Here is a 23,423-nt window from a genome sequence, read left to right on the forward strand (position 1 = left end):
AATCACAAATATTTTTATTCTATCTCAATGAGCTGTAAGAATTATTTTGTTAGATGATGAATCAGACCTAAACAGTAATAAAAACTTGGTAGTTATCCTCCGTGGCTTTTGTAATGACTGGGCTCAGTATTTTTTGCACTTTTGTATTTTTTATTCCGCCCCAGCTGTATGACCTCCCTCAGGGATCCCTTAGTGACTGTTTTACAGTCCATCTTTTTGCCACTGTTGAACCCCAAAGGACGTAAAGCACCAATCAGTGAGTGATAACCCACACAAGGGTATGTCTGTAATTGGAAAAACCTTCTACAAAGGTGTTTCTCTTCTCTGTACTCATCCCTCCCCGGAACAGTTTACACTTACCTCGCTCTGTCCTTCTAGAAGTGTAAGAGCTTTGTATGATGGCTGGTGGATGTCAGCCGATTTGGAAAAGCGACAACAGGAATGCAAAAGCCACACCACAAATGCAAACACCACAACGCAGATGCAAACACCAGAACACAAATGCAAACACCAGAACACAAATGCAAACACCAGAACACAGTTGCAAACAAAATATATTTATAATGCTCTGATTATAATAAGACTGCTTCATAAAGATAAATATACAGTAAGATGACATATTTTTTCTAGTAAAAAAAAAAAAAATAAGTACTACGAAGATTATCAGACGGTGACACTCCTATGATGCTTTATTTATCATAGATGAAGTGAAAAAAAAGACAATCATTTACTTATTTCACTACTTTTTTGTGTCTGTTGGGATAACTTACCTCTTTTGTGGCTGTACTTCGGTTGTGCTGTGGCGTTTGCATTCCTGTTGTAGCTTTTGAAAACCGTCTGACACCCAACGGCCACCGTGGCTTTGGGATGCGAATCAGTAAATACTTTTGGTTTCAACCTCCAGCCACAAAAAAAAACAGACAATGCAGAAGTGCACTGCAGTTTGCTGAGTGTCTGCTTGAGGAAGTCCTGAAAAACACCCACACGCCAATCTAAAAAAGAGGATACAGCAAAAATAATCACGTTGATAGTCTTGAAAATATTAATTAAGTTTGAAAAGCTGGTTGCTTCTGTTATACACTGAACTGGGGTGACTTTTTAGAAGTCATTAAAACTGAGAGTTTGCACAGGAGGCACACCTCTCCTGATTGACAGGCAGACAGCCTGTGATGATACCATGTCCATAAAAGTGTACAGTCTATGTTTTACACATATCCAATGAAAGTAATCAATTGCATTTCAAGGTATCATGGTGGCACCCAGGGTGACCAATGGGATTTTAAGGGCGGCATATTCCCCCTACTCCCCAGCCCCCGGATACGCCCCTGCTTATCACAATGCTCGGCGTCAGATCAAACACCGCTCTGCAGTCACTCCCTCTGTCGTGTCATCCCGGTTATGACCGGCACACACCTGTGTGGGCTAAGCCCTCATAATTAAAAACAGGTGGAGTCGGAAGGACTTGACAGACCTCCTCTTTGAGAATATACACCCAGAAAAACCTGCTGGATCCGCATCGGTGACATGACATGTACCTAGGACTCAACCAGACCGGGACGGAAGAAAAAGAATAACAGTAACTGAATGAATAATTTTTCAGCCACCACCACCAGACACGGGAATCTATACTTACAAGTGTGTCAAACACCACTGGACAGGGACCAGAATCAAGACCAGGGCAGGGAGCAGCACCGGGATCAGTGTCAGTGTGAGCAGGTCTGTCCCGTCTATAAGAAGACTGGCTGAGAGATTAAAAACCCGTGAATCCTGCTGTTGGACCCTACACACCAAGATAACGTTAAATCCGGATCGGCTTCTGCTTCAGAACTTACCGTTAGCTATAAGCTAGCTACCGGCCGGTCAGCCTCTGTCTGAAGCTAGTCGCTATCCTAGCATAGCCCCTTAAGTTAGCCCAGGTATGAGGCTTAAGGTGGGCTTTCTTCTGCGGACCCTGCTGGTCGTGGGGACGTTTCTGGGTCTGGTGATTCTCTGGTCATCCTTGTCCCCCAAACCCAGCGAGGACAACCCTTTTGGAAAACCGGTGAGTTAAGTACAGCCAACCGCTGGACACGGACCAGAATAGCCAATAACAGCTAACCTACATGGTTAGCTGTTATTAGTGTTGTCCCCAAACCCTGAAACAACTAGTCAGAGTGTTCTTTACACATGGTTTGGATGTTTTACGAGTCCCAGGTGTGTGTCATACTTTGAGGAATGTCGCTGTCATTTAGGCTATTCTTTAGCTTCACACTGGTTGTCATGGAGATATCATCTGGCTAGCCCCCAATGCTAGCCAGCTTCTTTGCCGTGTATGTGCTGTGCTAACACACACACACACACACACACACACACACACACACACACACACACTTAGATTAAGGTGTCCTCTCCCTAACGGTTTATTACTGTTGGAACCGGGTATACATCCGCCTACGTCACCGAATGGCTTTGAACATCATGCAGGGGGAACTACCGAGGCTGTCAGGTGACACGAGTACAGGTGGCGGATACCTACCATTCTAAAACCACCTTTATCATATCAGACAGCAGGTGGTTATATCCTGCCTTAGTGTCATGTCAGACTGCTGCTAACATCACAGACTATGTACAGATTATGTACGGATGAAATACTGTTGATATGGTCTTACTGTTTGCAGTCCTTACCAAACTGCTCATTATTACTGACTTACACAGGTAGCCCCAACAGCTGCATTTGTAATGGATATGCTCCAAGTATTCCGATATTAACAAGTAGTGTAAATGATCCTAATTCCTGACTCCAGCATAAAATTCATACAGTCCAACACTAAAACATTTAGCAAGTAACAGGTGGCAAGTACAAGCTCATGTTGACAGCCATCTGCCCACCAAACCAGATTTATTAAGATTGAAAAGAACTTAAGACATCACAGTATTCACAGCCATTGCTCAATACTTCATTGATGCACATTTGGCTGCAATTACAGTCTCAAGTCTTTTTGAATATGTTGCCACAAGCTTGGCACACCCGTCTTTGGGCAGTTTGGCAGTTTCCTCAATGCAACACCTTGTGAACTCTATTAGGCTGGATGGGGAGTGTCTGTTCGCAGCCATTTTCAGATCTCTCCAGAGATGTTTGGTCGGATTTAAGTTTGGGCTCTGGCAGGGCCACTCAGCAACATTCACAGAGTTTTCCTGAAGCTTCTCCTTTGATATCTGAGCTGTGCACCAAGGGTTGCTGCCCCAGTCTGAGACCAAAAGCACTCTGGAGCAGGTTTTCATCCATTGCTGCATTCATGTTTCCCTTAATCCTGACTTGTTTCCCAGTTTCTGCTGCTAAAAAACATCCCCACAGCATGATGCTGTCACGACCATGCTTCACTGTAGGGATGGTATTGTCCAGTGCCTGGTATTCACACAAAAGAGTTCAATCTTTGTCTCATCAGAACAGAGAAGTTATTTTCTCATGGTCTGAGAGTGCTTCAGGGACCTTTTGGCAGACTCCAGGTGGGCTCGTGGCAGCCCACCTGGAGTGGCTCCAGTCTGGCCACTTGTCCACACAGGCCTGATTGGTGGATTTCTGCAGAGATGGGTTAAAGGGCATGTGTGATTGCTTTTAATTGGACTGTAAAGCACTTTGCATTACACCTATTTGTATGAAAGCACTATATAAATAAAGTTTGATTCAATAACCCGAGCTTAGCCTTGAGCTTATGTACATGCCATTCTTTATTTTTTTTCTTTAATTTTTGATAAAGTTGCGAAAATATCAAAACCCTCTGTTGTATCCCACAGGAGGATGCTGCCCTGCCCAGAGCAGACCCTGCGGACCATTTTAAGCCTGTCGTGCCCTGGCCTCATGTGGAGGGAGTGGAGGTCGACCTGCACGCCATCAGACTCAAACACGGTGAGGAGCTGTCCTTAACATCCTGTGTAAAGAAACTTACTGTAAACACTTTGAACACTTGACTCAGACCAGTTCTCTGTGTGCAACAGTTTGACTCTTGGTTTTCTCTTTATTAGAGCCCAATGAGCCTCAGAAACCAAATCAGCAGCTCGACCAGAAGCAGGTGATCCAGCAGCAGTATGTGACATTCAAACCCCACACTCACGCCTACACCAGCCCCGTTCTGAAGAAAGGCATCCTGGGAAACTTTGAGCTTAAAGAACCAGAGCCTCCAGGAGTCCCTAGTGGTCCTGGTGAGGGGGCTAAACCCTTTGTCCTGGGTCCAGATTACAAAGATGCCGTGCAGGCCTCCATCAAAGAGTTTGGCTTCAACATGGTGGCCAGTGACATGATCTCTCTGGACAGAAGCATCAGTGACATCCGCCATGAAGAGTGAGTTTACCTCTACATTTAAACAGACTTACCTTTACTTTTAATGCAGTCAGACCTGCAGCACTACCTTGATCATACTTGTGTTGTGTCACTGTGTCCTATTTGAGCCCCCTGCATGGCGGTCAAAAGCAGGAGGAACACAATGAAGCGTAATGACGCACCAGCTCCCATCCCTGGCAATCTGAGGAGGATTTATTTCTCTTTTTGGATGAGAAGAAATTCACTATCTAGATCAAACCTTTATATTGAGACACAAATCTGCTTTATGCTGTTGTGTCACTGAAGACAGAGTGGATGGAACGGTTTATGGAAAAAATCCAAGCCGTTCAATTTCCCCACTCGGTTTGGAGCATATGTGCTTCGTTCGGTTCGTGTTTTTCTTTTTTCTCCATTTTTAGGGTATCCACGCACCCTTGAAAAGTCTTGAAAGTCTTAAATTCATGTATCTAAAATTAAGGCCTTAAAATGTCTTTAATTCATTAAAAATGTCATATGCTAGTATTAAATATATTACTCTAGGGTCTTAAATTTTACGGGGCAGGACTAGTTGATGTTACAGACGTCTACCTATTTCTTTTTCTATGTAGGCTGCAGTCGGAACTTACATCTGCTACGTGAAGTCCGCTCTGTGTTCAGGGCTTTTATTGTGGTAGTGAGCATCATCGTGGACTGCCTGTCATGTCCGGACTTTTACTTTGGGCTCTCATGTGCATTTTATTTACCTGACCTACAAAAAAAGTACTAAGATATCACAACCTGTAAGATCACGGAGCGTTTCAGTTAAACCACGTGCAGGCAGAGGAGACAGTCGTTGAGCCAGACACACTCCATTATAGGAATACGTGTTAAGACAACGGGTGATACGACACATTATCCACACAGAGCACTGTGCAACATGAAACAGCTTTAAACTGGACTGTTCAACAACATCATTCTTACGTGTATATTAGCCTAACAAGCTAGTGCTACTTCACGTTTTTACTGTTAAGGACTGAGTGGATCAGAGTTATTAAACACAGTACTGCATAAGTTATTTCCAAATGTTGAAATAAGCCTTCTTGTGCATAATAAGAATATACCTCTTTGAAGGGATGCACGATATTGGATTTTTGCCGATATCGGATATGCCGATATATCGTAACCCCTTTTGATACCAATACCGATAATCACAGGTTTGTTTGTTTTTTTCACCGTAAAGAAAGCTAAGTCTATCCTGTACTGGAATTTATATGTTACTCTTATTGTGACGGTCTTATTTGTTTAAGAAACACACATAAAACAAGACAAAAAACATGTGATTTTACCATAAATAAGAAATTTATTATTTTTTCAAACTCAAGACATTCAGTATTGAAATACAGAAAAATAATTTTTTTAGATCACATGAACTTTAAATGTACAATGCATTTTTAAACATAACCAAGTTGCATTTGATTATTTTAGAGCTACTGTAACAACCTGGTGACAGACACAGAACTCTGCCGTGCAAATAAATGAAGTGCTACATTTTATTTGAGGAGCTTAGTTTTCAGATGGAAAATAATAATAATCCTAACTGAATAGCACCTTATCGGCTGTGCCTATCAGCAGAAATTTTCATATCTGCCGATACCAATAAACGTGTTTTTAAGCTTTTATCAGCCAATACCGATATTGTGCCAATAATATTGTGCATCCCTACCTCTTAGTCCACTGAATTTGTAGGAAATGTTAAATGTATTTTCTAGTTTATTACTTAGATTCAGATTTATAATGCAAAACAGGAAGAATACAGTTTCTGTCAAAATATCTTTAATATATTTCCTAGGATTTCACAAAGTATCCATCTACAGCTCAGTAAAAGGTATTAGCTTCAACTGTAGCAATTGCAATAAAATGAGGAACAAATTAATTTGTTTTAAATAAATATAAAGTGAATATTTTCCAAAAGGTAAATTTTTGCAAAGTAGCCATTTTCATTTGTTCCTCCAGACTAATGTCTGATGTGTTTATACTCTAACTTAAGTAACTTGTTTGAGGGTCTGTCCGTGTTATTACTACTTGTCGCTGCTTAAGCTCAAGAACAGAGGACACTTCTTATTCCATTGTCCTAATTAGAATAAAAACCAGATCCTTATTTATTACAATCTATTCTCAAAATGCTCTAGAGGGCTTTATTTTGACATTAGAATGAGGTATATATCATAAAACTATGGTTGGTTGATCCTGCCATTAACAGTTATATCTCAGCATACATTGTAAAACCTCTAGCTTCATGATAGCTTTATTGACATAACAAATCAAAGGGATAACAGGATTTAGCAAGAGTGAGGAGGAGTGACTGATTTATGATCGGTATCTTTCAAGTAATGCATGGTCACATTCCCCTGTTTCTTTTTTGAGTACATCTCAGAGCAAACACACACCGTGTGTCTAGAAACCGGTCCGACAGACTCTTATCAAACAGATTCTCACAATTACCTTCTGACAGGATTTTTACTTCCTGATTTACACTCTAATCACAGCTTTGAGTTCTCAACATCGTATTATATTATTTACTTTTTGTGTCTGCTGATATGTCCAAAACCTCATAAAGTGGATGAGATGTCGCAGACATAAACTCTTCTCTGCTGGTTAATGCTCACACCTGTAGCATACATCAGTTCTGTCAAGGTTTGTGACAGATCTGTACACACTGGATAACTCAGCGAGCACAAAGACATACACAGCTGGCCCTATTGATCATCGAGAAAGCTGCGTTTATGCATAGTGCCTGAAACTGGCTGAACCACTCCAGTTTGTCCTGTCAGTGCATCAGAAGATCTGTTCACAGACGACTTGTATGTACCTTACAGGTTCAGGGTTTGGTTAATACCATGCCTACACTCTGGATTACAACACAGCTGTATAGCATTACGTTGTGGTCACCACAGAAACTCCACACCCCACAGCCACACAGCTGTGGAAACAACAGTCCGCATGTTGTAATCTAACCAGCAATTTCACCGCGGTAATCCCACCAGGGCTGTAACCAACAATTATTCTTGATGTTGACTAATCCATCAGTTATTTTTTTGATGAGTCGATCAATCACAATTATTTTGTGTTCTCACCTAATTTGGTCCCCATTTTATATCAGTGACTGAAGAGGGCACACCTTTAAATCCAACCTGTGTAACTTACCCTGTGGAGATCTGTGCTGTTGTTATATCTCCTTCTTTTAAATGTCCAATAATTAAACAGGTGACTCAGCAAATTCCATGATAAATAATACGACTTAAACTAGCGTTGGACTAACAAGAATCAGTTGTTGTGGTCCAGCAGATCAATGTTTAACTGCAACATAAATCCATCAATTATTGTTGGTTGTTGTACCAAGTGGTAAATAACTGAATAAAAAAATAACGCAGTATAAATCCTGTAGACCACATAGTTCCTGTTCTATATGAAATTTTAACAGTGAAGTCGGTGTATATATTTTTTAAACCAAACATTTTAGTTAAAGTATGTTCACAGTATTTCCAGGGAGAACTATTTACTTTTAACTTTGATAAGTATTTGTATATTAGGAGGTTTAGATTTTTTTCTTACAGCAGTCATATCTGTGACCAACATCTGTTGAATGTGCTTTCCCAGAGTTAGGTTCTTGTCTCTCAATGGTTGGCCCTGTGTTATGTGAGCAGGTAACATGGAAATGAAGTTGTTGTTGGCAGTATTGGTTGGCCAGACCGCTTATCAGCGACTTTGGGCTTGTTTTCTAATGTTTATTTGCTGATTGGGGCTCTCCCAGCTCTCATTTACAACGCGTTAAGTTTCGTTTCTCTACATGAGCTCCCCATCACTGCCTCAGGGGTAACATTTCCTGAAAGTTTACAAAACGAAATGCTTGGAAAATATAAGTGTAGCCTAATTCTATTATTGAAAAAAACTGTATAATAAATTATTAAAAAGTGTTATTATTAGGCCAATCATTGTTATGATAACCAAAGAGGCCTTGGAAGAATGTCTAACTTGAAAGGGGTCCACGGTCTAAGAAAGGTTGAGAAACCCTGCACTAAAGCATGTTATCAGGCACTAAACACCGGGAGCTGTCAGTCTGTCCCATGGACTGTAAAAGAATGGAAGTAAGGTTGCTACAAAAACTGCTTTCTCTAGTGACTGGCTGCACTAAAGGTCAAAAAATCTGACTCTCCAGTCATTCTAGATGGGCTGTGGTCAAACTCTAAAAAATTAATGCATCTCATAGAAATGTTTCTCATGTCCGATTGCTGTAGTGATTTAAAGATATCATTTGGCTGCCTTGTTTTCAAGTCCTCTTTTTTTCTGAAGAGTTTCGTTTTCATTAGTTATAAGAGGTTAAAAACAAGGTTTTACATGTTTAACAATGATTGACAGCTGCTGTTCTTGTGTATTTTTTTCGGGGGCTGTGAAATTTGTCGGGAGGTAGAGTCAAGAAGTGATAAGACTCTCAAAAGAAAAAAATAATTATTATTTTTCAACCCGGCGCCACTCAGATTCTCCCAGAATCCCTCACAGTCTCTACTGAGCAGACTCAGGCTGCACAACTGCTACAATGGCTGTGCCTGTGACAAGGGTATTTTGGCTTCAAAACCGTACAATGGGAAATGGCGGAGCCACACTTTCCACTCTACATACAGTCTATGTTCTGCCCAAGCTAGGGATGCAGAGCCTCCAGCAGCGCGCATTACGATCGGGGCACAGGGATATTTCCTCATTCATTCCTCATGTATGAACTTGGTGATCTTTTTCTATAAAAGTATTCAGTAACGTGGCACCTCGTGCAGTGAACTGAAGTTACAGATGAGCATTTACCACTTGGTGTTTCCTTTCACAATATGACAACAACAATAAAAACAATACGAAGCGTCGACTACTAAAATTTGCAGCAATGATTCATTTATAGCAGACATAGTTGATTATGTTGACTAATTGTTGCAGCCCTAAATCCCACCAACAATTCGGCCTTTGGTTAATCCAATGAGCCCCTTCAGGACTAGCAATTGTTCATATCACTGAGGAGGAGAGCAGAGCTGTACCATCATCTACTACCTTAACATCATCTGTATGTGTGAGAAAGACAGTAACAGTCACCTGTATGATTGTGTCTCACCTGTACAGGTGCAAATACTGGCACTATGATGACCGACTGCTGACCTCCAGCGTGGTGATCGTGTTCCATAATGAAGGCTGGTCAACGCTGATGAGGACCGTCCACAGTGTGATCAAGAGAACCCCCAGGAGATACCTGGCTGAGATCGTCATGATCGACGACTACAGCAACAAAGGTCAGAGTTCACCAACGAAATGCAGGAAGTACAATGAGCAGTGTTTAAGATGTATAATCTAGCTACGTTAACATTAACCAACATCATCAACCAGCAACATCAGACTTCTGTCATCAGTTAAAAACATTACTTAATTTATCCATATACATTTTAAACTATTTTTTTACTACTTTTTTCCCCTTTTAGCAAAACTTTAATACTCCTATTCAAGTTTTATGAGGAGATAAATAAAGTCTAGGAGAATTGAGGTCCAACCATTAAATCCTGTCAATCAAGGTGTGTCAGCTGGGATCCTGCCAACTGTGTTGGGTGACAAATATTTTAAATCCTTAAAAAGACAACTGTTTGATTGGTTACAAAGAATTACTATGGTGACAGCTCTCAAAGTCGACTCATGTTATTCACAGGGATGATAGAGAAGGGTCTTTGAATGAACAAGGACAAATCTCAGGTGCCCTGTCTACAGTCTGCAGTCTTGCTATGGCATTGCTTCAATGTTACACGCAGCTGTCTGGTTTCAGAGGGGGAAGATCTGGGCATGCATTAAGGTCCAGGGCCCACAGCTAACAGTTCCAGGCAGCAGATTTATAGCTAAAGTATAATATAACCAGGATTACACCTGGTTTGTTAGTTTGGTCGATGAGATGGCAGACTCCAGCGCTCCATGTGATCATGGGCCAGTACCTGTATAGCACTTTTCTAGACTGTCCAACCACTGGCCACCCAAACTGTGCCATGCTTAAGCACGATTGCCCCCCCCCCCTGCTGAGCTGTTCCCCAGCTGTAGAGTACGGCCAGCGGTCACACTACCCCTATATGAACTAGACTTTAGCAGGTATCACACACGTGCATGGCCTGCCTCCATCATCGTGAAGCATCTGTTTACATGAAGCACAATCTCATCAGAGTCAGCACAATGAGACACAGAGAGCACTGCTACAACTTTAGAGACTTTGAGACTTATGGTAAGTCATTTTGGCACGACGCAGCCCTCTAACTCCCCAGTTTTGTTTTAAATGATTGCCGAAAGATGCGCTCGAGGTGATCATGCGTCATGGATCACATGCGCTGTCCGTGTGCTTGTGCTCGTGCACGAAGTAAACCGTGCCGAAGCCCACATCTCCGAAGCGTGCCAAAACATAGAAGTGAATCGTGCTCAAGCATGGCATGGTGGCTGTCACACTGGCCATTCCAAACGTGCTTTAGGGCTGAAGCGTGCTTAAGTACAGCACGGTTGGCCAGTGTGACCACGTCCCTAGGGAGGAGCCATCAGTTTTAACTAACACATTTACACCCATTCAGTGAGTGTCTTGCTCAAGGATACTTCAGTGTGTGACTGCGGAAGCTGGAATCGAACCCCAGACCTTACAACATTCCATAGAGAAAGAAACAGAAAGTTTGGTGAAAAATTGAATAAAATCATGTAGAAACAAGAAAAAATGAACAGGAGGAACTGTAAAAGGTTGTAAAAACACTTTAATGTTATTACATTCTCGACGTGTGTTAATTTGTATACTTGTGTGTGTCTGTGTGTAGTCCACCTAAAGGAGCGTCTGGAGGACTACATCAAACAGTGGAACGGTCTGGTGAAACTTTTCAGGAATGAGAAGAGAGAAGGACTGATCCAGGCCAGGAGCATTGGAGCTAAGAAGGCCACTAAAGGACAGGTACACACCCACACTCCTTCATCAGTAACATGTAGCCTTGGTAGTACAGTGTCAGTTAGCGTCTGTGGATTCGTTTTTAAACTGTTAATATTCTGGGTGTTGATTAAACAGGAGGGACTAAGCAGATTTTTCCACTTGAATCAGTAGAGTCACATGTTTTGGACTGTTAAGGACAGAAACCCTTACACACATATCAGGTATTTTTATTTGTGTGTGTTTGTTCTCCAGGTGCTGATCTACCTGGATGCTCACTGTGAGGTTGGAACCAACTGGTATGCTCCTCTGATTGCTCCAATATCAAAAGACAGGTAACACACACACACACACACACACACACAGACACACACACACACACACACACACACACACACACACACACACACACACAAACACACGTTTGATCGATCAACCAATTAGCCAATCAATCTTTTTTATAAACGTTCATAAAAAATTCATCTGAAGCCTCTTTACACACACCAGGTCTAGAGTGTTCCCTGTTTTATTAATAACAGACTCCACATGAAGATATGGTAAGACCAGGTCCATCTTAATCCACCAGAGCAGAGCAGCATTTAGGGAGCTGTTGCATATATTGTCTTTGTGCTACAGTTTATCTCTTCTCCTTTCTTCATGTGGTTCAGCTGGTGCTGAAAACAGAGTGGTTCATACACAGACGCATTAATTCAGCTGCATCTCAAACACCACAGAGAATCCACACTACACTGTGCCAGGGGTACAGCAGTTCACCTTCAAACCACAGAGGCAACCTAAAACCAACATAGGGTCCAGCTTAAACCTTACAGAGTCCAAACCATGAGGCCTCGGGGTTTTCCTAATACCCTTACAACAGGTCTGCCTTTAACACACAGAGAATCCATCGTCAACTCAACTCACCTCAACTCAAGGCTCAGCTCAGGGAAAAAGGGTAATGCATTAAGTAAGTTTATCAACTCTTTGGTTTGTGTCAACCAAACTAAAGAGATTATGAAGTGGGCCTGGGGTGATAGTTTTTCAGTTCAGTTTAAGTTCCCTTTGTGATTTTAGTTCTGAGGAAATTCCTGAAGGTGTGATAATGACGTCTGTGTATATCCTGGGCAAGTTGAGAAATAACTGCATGTGTTTTCAAGTTGAAGGAGAATGGAGGACAACTGGACCCATCGTTTATTTCCATCTATAAATCCATCAAAAGCAGCAGAGTCCTCCTCCAGTAACTAAAAGTTTCTTTAAAACCTTCATCGCATCAGGAGTAGAATGTAAGGATCAGTGATATGCTCCAGTGCTGTGAATTCACTTGCTCATTTCCCTCCTCCTGTCAGGGCAGAGTCCCCTCTGTATTTTTTTCCTCTCTTCATGAAATCAGTGGAGAAATGTTTTTCCACTCTTTTGGATGACTTGACAGCAGATAGCATTCTGGTCCTCCTCTGTGAATCGACAGTTTAAAAAAAATTGGGTACTTTAAGACCCTCTTAAACTTATATTAGCCTATAACAGAACAAACCCTGAAGAAAAGTTGATCACATTTTCAAGTTATACAGCCCAAAAATGTTGTTTATTTTGATCACTTTGTTTACTTTACTTTGTAAACTAGACGCGTGTTTGCCTGACAAAATGTAAAAAGACGCATTTCTAGGCAGAGGAGAGGGTTGAGGCAGACACTGACACAGATATAAAGAGGCAGGAAACAATTGAAAAGGATTATTCCTGTAAAAGATGGCAATATATTTTTTAGAAAAATCCTCCAGACCCTACCTTTAAACACACTATAGCCGTATTTCCACCAAGCAGCGGTTCAATTCAGTACAGTTTGTCACGGTTTGGCACAGTTAAGCCTGGTCCTGTCTGCATTTCCACAGCAAACTGTGCCCTCGCGTGGTAGGCAGCGTGTAAGTCGGATGCAGAAAGCCGCAGCTGTTAATTAGATGCTGTAGCAGCGCGACACACTTTATCCCGCTAATAAATCCAGCTAAGAAGAAAAACACACCACAGTAAACAAAGAACATAGATGGACATGCAGCATTTCATCCTCTCTGTGATCGGCATGTAGCTCTTTGATACAAAGTGCAATCAAGTTTTGTTTCAGAGAGGACTGTGTGCCCCAAGGAGAAATGCAGCCGCTGTCGAGGGATAAGTGATAATTCTTTCAACCTATCAGCGGTCTCCTGTGTTGTAGCTCCACCTTCCAAGAGCAGTTCAGTCTGGCACCCATACAAAAGGGTCCCAAAAGGTGGGACAGCTCGTCTCGTTGATTTGGGGATCTGTCCTGGGATAAGTCAGTGGAAATGCCATGAAATGCGGGCCGTACTGAGACGAACCGAACCGGTCTGCTCGGTGAAAACGCGGCTAAAGAGAGTGTTTACAGTGGGCAGTTTCAAGCAATGGTCAGCCTGAAAAAAACAGAGATGTGTGTGCTTGTGTGTGTGTTTGTGTGTGTGTGTTTCTCCATATCTGGGGATTTTGGCTGTGTGTGTACAGGACAGTGTGCACAGTGCCTCTCATTGACTATATAGATGGTAATGAGTACAGCATGGAGCCCCAGCAGGGCGGAGACGAGGACGGGCTGGCTCGAGGAGCATGGGACTGGAGTCTGCTGTGGAAGAGAGTCCCACTGAGCCACAAGGAAAAGGCCCAGAGGAAACACACCACGCAGCCCTACCGGTACTTAAACTCCAGAGAGCAGACAGCATGCTAACATTCATCCCTGTTCTGTTTGTGTCTCCATCTCCAACCCTCCACCCACCCACCCACCCCATGTCTCTGGGCTTTCACTGGCACTCCTGTCTGTGTCTGCCTGTTTCTGTCCTGCATGTCCATCACCCCCACCCCCTCCACCCCCTCCCCCATGTATCCTGAATGCATGGTCCCCACCCCACCTCTGTCAGAACGGTGTGTACAGTGCCTCTGATCGACTCCATCGATGGCCAAGAGTTTACCATACACTCCCAGGGTGGAGGAGACGAGGACAACTTCGCTAGAGGTGCCTGGGACTGGAGCATGCTCTGGAAGAGAGTCCCTCTAGGAGGGAGAGAAAAAAGACTCAGAAAGACTCGCACTGAGCCATATAGGTACACCAAACAAACGCGGGACAGGGACAACACAAGACAAACACGTCCTAATTTAAGTCTACTAACATTATAACATTACCTGGGTATGGGAACTGGAAAACCTTTATGATCTCAAAGAGGAGTTTACGTGTCTCAGTCACCCACTGTAAGAAGGAGAGCATTTAAACATAAAGGTGTAGTTAGAATCAGCCTGAAGTCCTCAGTGAGGAAAGGTCAAAAACAGACAATTATTAACTCATATGCAGTAAACAGTGCCATCAAAAGTTTGAACACTCGCTCATTCAATGTTTTTTCTTTTTTCTATGATTTACTACATTATATATTAATGCTGAAGATATCAAAACTTACAGACAACATGTATGGAATTCATGAACAAACCAGTATATGTTTTTATTCTATAAAGTAGCCACATGTTGCTTCATGTGGTTGTCACCTGGGTTGGTTTCCATTAAACAGTCTTAAAGAACTTCCCAGAGGGGCCCAAAACTTGTTGACCACTTTCCCTTCACTCTGTCCATCTTCCTCCTCCATCACTTTCCTTCTTGGTGAAAATAGCTCATATTTGACCCAGAACCGGTTTGGGGTCATTGTCCTGTGTGAACCAAATGATGCAAACCAGATGGGATGGCATGTCACTGCAGAAAGCTGTGGAAGCCATGATGGTGAAGTGGGCCGTAAATTTTGAGTAAATCATCAACACTGTCACCAGAAAAGCCCCTCACACCATCGACCTCCTCCTCCTTGCTTCAGGTCAGGAGTCACACAAGCAGAAACTGTCTGCTCACCTCCTTTGATCTGGCAAAGACAAGGTGGTTGGAATCACAATCACAAATTTAAACCAATCAGGCCAAAGTACACATCCGTCTAGAACTGGCCTCTGTGAAGCATTTATGAGCACTATTGATTTAGATTTTCTGAGTCTGGTTACTCTAATTCATCAAGGAACACACTCGTCATACATTGAACTATTTATTGGCAAAAGATCCAGTTAGAATTAGCAATAAAGCTCTGCTTTTCAGAGTACTCCCTGGGTTAGCCGTGCAGCCTGCTCGAGCTTCCCAGGGAGTGCACAGCATAACCCCTAAACCCCCATACGATAATACAGATTAAAAGGATGCATACATATCAACAGGATACATACAGAGTCTCAATAGGAGGAGGCTGGGGTGGAGGAGGAATTATTAAGACAGCAGCAGCTGTTTAGTGAGGAGGTTGCAGGGATAAGACAGAGTGAAGACATGATCTTAATACACCGCCTTGTCGTTAGACACGCGCTGTGATTGGTTGAGAGGGGTTGGAGATTGAACTTCAGCCTGCCAGCTGATCACAGCTGGGCGTATGACTGCCGTGTCCTGCATGAACTTACACTAACTCCATTGAGCTTATCCTCTGCCACAGAGCTGACTTTTGGTCCCCCTTTCTTGGGGCAGTGCTCATGAGAACCAGATTTATCATAGCATTTGATGGTTTCATGACTGCACTCGAGGATACATTTGAAGATCTTTTAATGTCCAGACTGACTGACCTTCATGTCTTAGAGTAATGATGGACTGTTATTTCTCTCTGCTTAGTCGAGTGGTTCTTGCCATAATATGAATTAGACCGTTGGTCAAATAGGGATATTTTCTATATCCAAGTGTGTACTAGCCTAGCACAACTGATTAAGAACCAGGTTAAGAAGGTGAGAAATTTCACAAATGCACCCTTGGCTAGGCACACTTGTTGATTGAAAACCATTGCAGGTGACCACCTCATGAAGCTGATTGAGGGAATAGTGTCATTTTTTTTAAACTGGATGTTGCCCCTTGTTGGCTACTTTGAATCATAATAATAATACCATGTTTGACATGTTTTTGTTTACTACATCATTCCTCATGTGCTCTTTCAAAGTTTTGATGCCTTCAGTATAAGTCTTTAGAATAAAGTAAAAATGAAGTGCAAATAAAGAAAAAGAGTTGAATTAGAAGGTGTGTTCAAGCTTGAACAGGTACTGTAGTTATGATGCGACTATGTAGACTGTAAGAGTGTAGTAGTGTTATTGTTAAAGGCAAACATACATACTTTGGTTTTTGTTGCGGTTATGCTATCTGACAGTGCTGGGGCAGAACACTGAGCATGCTTTGAATAACTCTACAGTTTTTAAAGGTTTAACAAAGTGACCTGATTTTTTGTTTATGGAACTTTTATGACCAAGTCAGACTGTACTAACCAACTAAACAGAGCTGTGGTCCTGCTGTACGGGGTGTCTGTCCCTGCCACTGTGTGCTCTGTGCTTCCAGCTGCTTAAAGTGTTCTGGTTGTGGTGAAACTGGTTCTGTCCTCTGGTGTTGGTCTAACTGGTTATTGGTGTCCCCTGTGTGTATGTGTTGGTGGGATAACCTCTCACGTGTTGTCTCCTCTCTGTCCAACTCTGTGCTGTGTTTGGTGTCACTTTTTGAAACTGTTGGGGTCTTAACAGTACTACACCTCACAGAGAACAGACCAAGTCCTGATCCAACTGACAAGGGTCTGTCTTGAATGGCAGACTGGGAGCTTCTGGGGGATTGGTTTTAGATTGAGGCGCCATCACTTCTCCAACACGCCTGTAACTTCTCCGTTCACCATGTCTGTGTGTCAGTCAGTCTCATTCTCAGCTCTGCTTTCACTAACCTCCCCGGCCTGAGCTCAGACCGTCTGCTGATGTGGTCTTTACTGCTCTGACCTGTGTGCTAACTCTGTGTGTGTGCGCCCCTGCAGGTCTCCAGCCATGGCAGGGGGTCTGTTTGCTATAGAGAGAGAGTTCTTCTTTGAGCTGGGTCTGTATGATCCAGGACTGCAGATCTGGGGAGGAGAAAACTTTGAGATATCCTACAAGGTACTCACAGAGAGCAGCAGTATGTACATGAGACAGAGCTTTGTTTTAATATCGCACTTTGATGTGTGTGTGTGTGTGTGTGTGTGTGTGTGTGTTTGTGTGTGTGTAGATATGGCAGTGTGGTGGTCAGCTGCTCTTCGTGCCCTGCTCTCGAGTCGGTCATATCTACAGACTGCATGGGTGGCAGGGTAACCCCCCCCCTGCACACGTTGGATCCTCTCCTACTCTGAAGGTAGAGCAGCTCACACCAACACACACACACCTGCAGAGCCCTTTGTGAAGTATTTACTCACAAATAGAAATGTCAACACGAGTACAAGAAAATAATACAAATACAAAATGATGCATCCTTTAAAAAGAACCTTTGCTCAGCTGTTTGACACATTCATGTGTAGACTGCACCACATAGGAAACTTAAGGTAAAGGAAAACTATTGATGTTTTTTTCCTTTGGAAGGTTTTAATGTATACTTCTCTTCAGTTTAAGCAAACCAAAGCTGCCAAAGCTTCTTGACATGATCAATGTTTGAGACTCATCTGATTTCATTTGTCTGTGTGTTTGCTACAGCTCCGAGTAAATCAAACAGTAGTCATGTCTGATTCAGAATCCACTCATTCAGGTAGACAGAATAAAGACATGTTAACTTCAAACCTTGTGTTCCATGAGAGAGGAAACACTGACAATGGGCACACTGTTATACAAAAACCCCTCCACCCATGGTCTTTTATTTTTTTTTTTAAACCACCCAGTTTTAAGGTAGTCATTTGAAGATACCAATTTAATTCTTAGATTATGAACTCAGTAAGTGATCAGAATCCAACCTCAGACTTAGAGGGTGATGTTCTCCAATGTTTGCAGAAAACAAACTGAAAGTCTGGTTTGTTTGTGCCTATTTGGACACAGCAGTCACACCCAGATACAGGACAAAACAAGTGGGTCGAGATCGCCAGAATAGTGTGGTCTCTGCTCGCTTCTGTTTGAGTCCTTTAGTCGTTTTTGCTGCGAGATCAATCACCTCAGCAGCTGGCACAGCTGACTCAGATCTGTGGTTCATACAGTAGTAATGGGAGGCAGCAGTTGTGCCTGGATGACAACCGTCCAGTCCGAAAGATAGAAGAACGCTCCCTAAGGCAGTACATCTCTATCTTAACAGGTGCATTAGCACATTATTTTCCAGACACAGTCTGGACTCCTGAAGAAATGCATATTCTGATGATAAAGCGGACACTGGTATATTAGCCATATGAGTGCTATAAGACAAACGAGCCACTTGTGCTGCTGATGCTCCGTGGCTGTTATTCTTTCCCATAGAAGGCGGTTGAGAACCTGAATGAATGAATGAAGATAAGGAAACTCATCCGCCTTCTGGGTGAGATTTCTGACCAATTAGAGAAAAGTTTGATCACACCTGCGATGGTTTACAAATTTGGACCACAAGAGACACAAACGAACCCAGTGAAAATTGTAACGATTGAATCATTTTTGCCTCTGAATCGGAAAAAAGCAAATGAACCACGGGTGAGGATACACCCTAAGACTACAGTCAGAATACTTGGACGTTTCCAGAGGGGGTTATGAAGCCAGTTTCCAACCTTCACCAAATGTAGTCCCACTCATTTCTGATTCGTGTTCATTGATTTTTTGAACATCCTCTCAAAATGTGATTGTTTGCCATTCTGGTTTTCTGAGCATAAACAGTTGCTGAAGCTCTCAAACCATCAAAATAAGAAAAGCTCGAGAAGCATATAGAAGGTGATTTCAGCATTGACTAGAATAAATGTATACTCCTGTGTGTGTTTGAACAGAATTATGTGCGTGTGGTGGAGGTGTGGTGGGATGAGTATAAGGACTACTTTTATGCCAGTCGTCCTGAGACTCTCACGCTGGCCTACGGAGACATCAGTGAGCTCAAACGCTTCAGGTAACACTTATTTTTATGATTCATATATGTTCTCTGTTCACAGGCAGCAGTCTTTTTGTCTGAGTCGTGTCAGTGTTAGTTGAACTTACAAAACAGCCAACCTGCTGCAGGCAGTGCTCCGAGGGCTGATAACTAAGGCAACAGAAACAGAGCTCCCTCTGCAGACAAACCTTTGTGATGCCACCTTTAAACCTCTTAAACCTTTGATACCTGTGTCTTGTGTTCATGAATAAAATAGTCATATTGAAAATGTCTTGCGAGTGTTTCTGTGGTGGTCCCCAGTCAGATTTTAGTATGTGAAACTGACCTGTTTCCCGTTTGTTGTGTTTTTAGAGAGGAGCATCGCTGTAAGAGCTTCAAGTGGTTCATGGAGGAAATCGCTTATGACATAGCTCTGCACTATCCTCTCCCTTCTAAAAATGTGGAGTGGGGGGAGGTAAGAATATGCACTAACACATGAACACAAACACAGTGTGTGTTTTTGACCATGCTGTGTTCACCCCGCTGTGTGGTGTTCTGACTCTGTGTAGATCCGAGGCTATGAGACCAGTTACTGTATCGACAGTATGGGACACACTAACGGGGGCACTGTGGAGATCGGACCCTGCCACAGGATGGGAGGCAACCAGGTACTGACCCACAAGGAGCTGCTGGTCTGGTTTGGACTGGTCCACCAAACAGAGAATCTGTAAGGGGCAGGGAGTCCATAGTCTATAGGAGGATGGTCCTACCTTAAACTAGAGACTGCTAGAAAGAAACAGTTTCAACAACTGCCCTTTAACTATAATGAGTGAGCCATTGTGTGAAAATAGCTTAGGTGTCTGCAAAACACCCAATGTAAGAGTGTCCTGAACCTGCCTTCTTTCTAACGTCCAGCAGGGGGCTAATCTGCTGTTCTTAATTTCAGATTGAATATCAGTCCATCAGAAAGTCTGGCACCTCCTCAGCTGATTCATTTCCTCAGTAAACATTATGGTCCCTAGTTTAAGTCTTCTTTAGTACAACATCATGATCATTTAGTACATTTGGTCTCATTTAGAGCCTTTAATTGCCCCATGCAAACACATGACTTTTTTGGATTTGAATACCTCAGACATCATCCTCTGACTTTGAGTGTTGTATCTGTGGCCTCACCCTTTGAAAAGCTTTAAACTCACAAGCTTCACTGGAAACTTCAATACTGAAGTAGACTGAACCCCCTAGTTAAAGTCACCTGTGTGTGTGTGTGTGTGTGTGTGTGTGTGTGTGTGTGTGTGTGTGTGTGTGTGTGTGTGTGTGTGTGTGTGTGTGTGTGTGTGTGTGTGTGTGTGTGTGTGTGTGTGTGTGTGTAGTTGTTCCGTATCAACGAAGCCAACCAGCTGATGCAGTATGACCAGTGTCTGACCAAAGGAGCAGATAGTTCATCTGTCATCATCACACACTGCGACCAGAACCAACACACTGAGTGGAAGTACTTTAAGGTATATCACACACACACACACACAAGAGTACAAAAGTACAAATGTTTGGTGTTGAAAATAAAATTTGGCATTGAAAAATATTTGTGACGAAAAAAAAATTGCATAAAAACCGGAAATGGCATCAATAAAAATTTACTGAAGTTAAAATCCCAGACATCAAAATTAATATTTTTTTTTTCCTTTTTATAGTTTTTTGCATTCTGATGTTTTTGAATTAAAATAATTTGATATTCATTTTATGTCAGTGTTTTATCAATGATAGTTTATAATTTCAATCAGGGGTGAGAATTGGCAAGAACCTCATGATGCAATAAACATCATGATACTTGGGTCACGATACAATAATATCTCACACTCAAGGGTCTTGAAGGTCCTGTGGGGTCCAGCCATAGACTGAAGAATGGGTCTAGTCAAGTGCTGGGTTATTCGCCAATACTTTGAAAATAATATGCCCTCCTGGTCCTTCCCTCCCAACCTTCCCCCACCACACCAACAGAGTGACAGGAAGTTGAAACAGAAAAAAGAAAATAAAAAAAAAGAAAGAAGAGCTTGATCATAAAAGACAAATGTCATTAAAGTTGTAAACTGTCATTGATGAAACACTGATATCAAATTAATAAAGTATACTTTAATTGAAAAACATCAGAATGCACCAAATTTTAGAATGAAAAGATATAATAAATTTGATGTTCATGTTTTTAACTTAAGCAAAATGTTATCAATACAATTTTCTGGTTTTGATGCCATTATTTATTTTTTTATAATACATGTTTTTAGTGCCAAATATTATTTTAATACCAAACATTGAGCCATCATTTTGGCCCCATGGGCTGAACATTACCAAAGTGTTTACCCCCCCCCCCCCTTCTCTCTCTTTTCAGGATATGCATCGATTTACTCATGTGCCAACAGGTAAAATTCTAAAACACTGGTTCTTCATCATGTTTGAGGTCATGCTAACATGGAGTAAAGATGAGGGAGCCTCTGACCCTCAAGCTGCTGAATATTCAGGGCTTATCTAAATGAATCAAACTGCAGTACACCATGAACAGTAGATGGCAGCTAATCTGTGGTGTGTGTCTGTCCCAGGGAAGTGTCTGGACCGCTCCGACCTGCTCCACACAGTGTTTATCTCAGACTGTGACACCAGTAAAACCAGTCAGAAGTGGGAGATGAACAACATCATGGCTGTGTGATCGTCTGGGACTGAAACATGGAGGCCTAAAACACACAAACACACACACAACACAACGCAACACACACACATATATGCGCTCATAACACTCCTGCTGGATACATACTGGTCTGGTAGGTTGTTTGGGGCTCTGGGTGTTTCAAACCTCTTTGATTTAACATAGCAAACAGTCTTTTCTTTCTAATCACACTGTCAGCTTCCTAACCAAAAAACATTTCTATTGGGGGAGGAGTCGTGACCTCATCAGTGGGTTTGGTGACCAGAGGCATGTTGCTTCAGGTTCAGGCTCAGAGTGGATCAGGATCTCTGAGAAACTCTAAAATGAGGTGAGACTACAGGAGACGAGAGCTCAGAGTCCTGATGAGTACACTCTTAGTAAAACCCTGACTGTGAACTGAAAGTGGTCTGATCCTGATCAGTCAGACAACAGAACCACCTGAGACCAGAACCAGCTTTTACATAAGAAGCAGATAACCTGCTCTGACAAACTGAACTCTGTTATCTCTTCTTTTCCTCTTCACACTGTTTACACTCCAGACTCTGTGAAACACTCTCATAATTTCTCTGAAAGACTTCTCTCTGCGATGGGTCTAAAAACACAGCCAGCTGGGTCTGATTCCTCACACACACAGCATTAAGAGGCCGTCTCAGTGACACCTGTCCTCCTCCGTCACTTCAGCCCGTTCCTTTGTTTTTCTGGCTAGATCCAGCTCTTTCTGCTGATCAGTTGTGACTACTCGTCTCCCACTGACTGTGACGTCCGTGTGAGTGAGGAGGACTTCCTGCCTTATGACAGACTGATGAAGCTTCAGTATCTGACCAGCTGACTGTGACTCTGCCTGATGATGGTGTACACTGTGTTATTTTTGGGGGGTGGGAGGGGGGTAAACACATGACGACACATGTAGAGGATGTGATGTTTGTGGGGGCTCAGGGCTGGTGTGTTGACGATCGTGTATGCAATGTTTTGTACAATGTAAATAGAATCTTTGTAAAGATGCTGAATCATTTTGTGAAGGGCCTGAATGATGTAAATATTTAACTTATGGCAGAGATTTAATATGAAGGGGTGACGGAGCCAATAAATACCTGATTTTTACATCTCACACTGCCCCCTATCTGATATGATGAGGTACTGCACTCTCTCTTTCTGTTACTGTCGATCTCTGCAGTCCTTTTTCAACTGTGTGTGATACGTTATTTTCAGTAGTCAGCGATAGCAGGTAACTTACAGAGGCCTGATCAATCTTCAGCAGGTGAAGATGCTGGAAACTCAAACAATACTCATTCAAAACTAAGAGGACTGCTGAAATGCACGGGGAATGACAGGAACATGTTGCAAAAACCTGAAACTTCTGCTGGAACAGGAAACCTGCAGAAAATAAAGGAGAACACCCAAATCCACCCAAACAACAAACACCAGAGAGCAGAAAACTGCAAATGATGAGCACCATAAAAACAGAGTTTAAATCTGAAGTTCTCCAGGTTTCTAGGGGCATTCAGTGTTCCATTTCATCCCTCCTGACCACCAGAGGTGGTGCTTCAAACACTGGATATCACCGTCTCGTGCATGCGCAGGTCAAGTACGTATACAACCAAAGTCACATGGGACCTGACAGTTCCCTTTTGATCTTCTTGCCGGCACATACATGGATTGGTTT

General features: G+C 42.5%; 1 protein-coding gene across 2 annotated transcripts; it reads left to right on the forward strand.

Annotated features, from left to right (window-relative positions):
* Nucleotides 1–1,332: 1,332 nt before the first annotated feature.
* LOC141807325 (N-acetylgalactosaminyltransferase 7-like) lies at nt 1,333–22,651 on the forward strand. 2 transcript variants are annotated; one of them, XM_074693264.1, is made up of 15 exons: nt 1,333–2,041; nt 3,775–3,886; nt 4,003–4,318; nt 9,437–9,603; nt 11,140–11,270; nt 11,499–11,578; nt 14,150–14,332; nt 17,069–17,186; nt 17,296–17,418; nt 18,992–19,107; nt 19,441–19,543; nt 19,638–19,736; nt 20,439–20,567; nt 21,449–21,479; nt 21,657–22,651. In XM_074693264.1, exons 1-15 carry the CDS (start codon nt 1,919–1,921, stop codon nt 21,761–21,763), a joined length of 1,938 nt encoding a protein of 645 aa, XP_074549365.1. In that variant the 5' UTR covers nt 1,333–1,918; the 3' UTR covers nt 21,764–22,651. The 2 variants fall into 2 exon arrangements, with proteins under 2 accessions (XP_074549365.1, XP_074549356.1); XM_074693255.1 differs by lacking the exon at nt 14,150–14,332 and adding an exon at nt 13,743–13,925 and having other exon boundaries at nt 1,334–2,041.
* The last annotated feature ends 772 nt before the right edge of the window (nt 22,652–23,423 follow it).

This window comes from Halichoeres trimaculatus, unplaced genomic scaffold, assembly GCF_033239565.1.
Source record: "Halichoeres trimaculatus isolate MK-OKI-2021-1 unplaced genomic scaffold, fHalTri1.1 fHalTri1_scaffold_2, whole genome shotgun sequence".
NCBI lineage: Eukaryota > Metazoa > Chordata > Actinopteri > Labriformes > Labridae > Halichoeres > Halichoeres trimaculatus.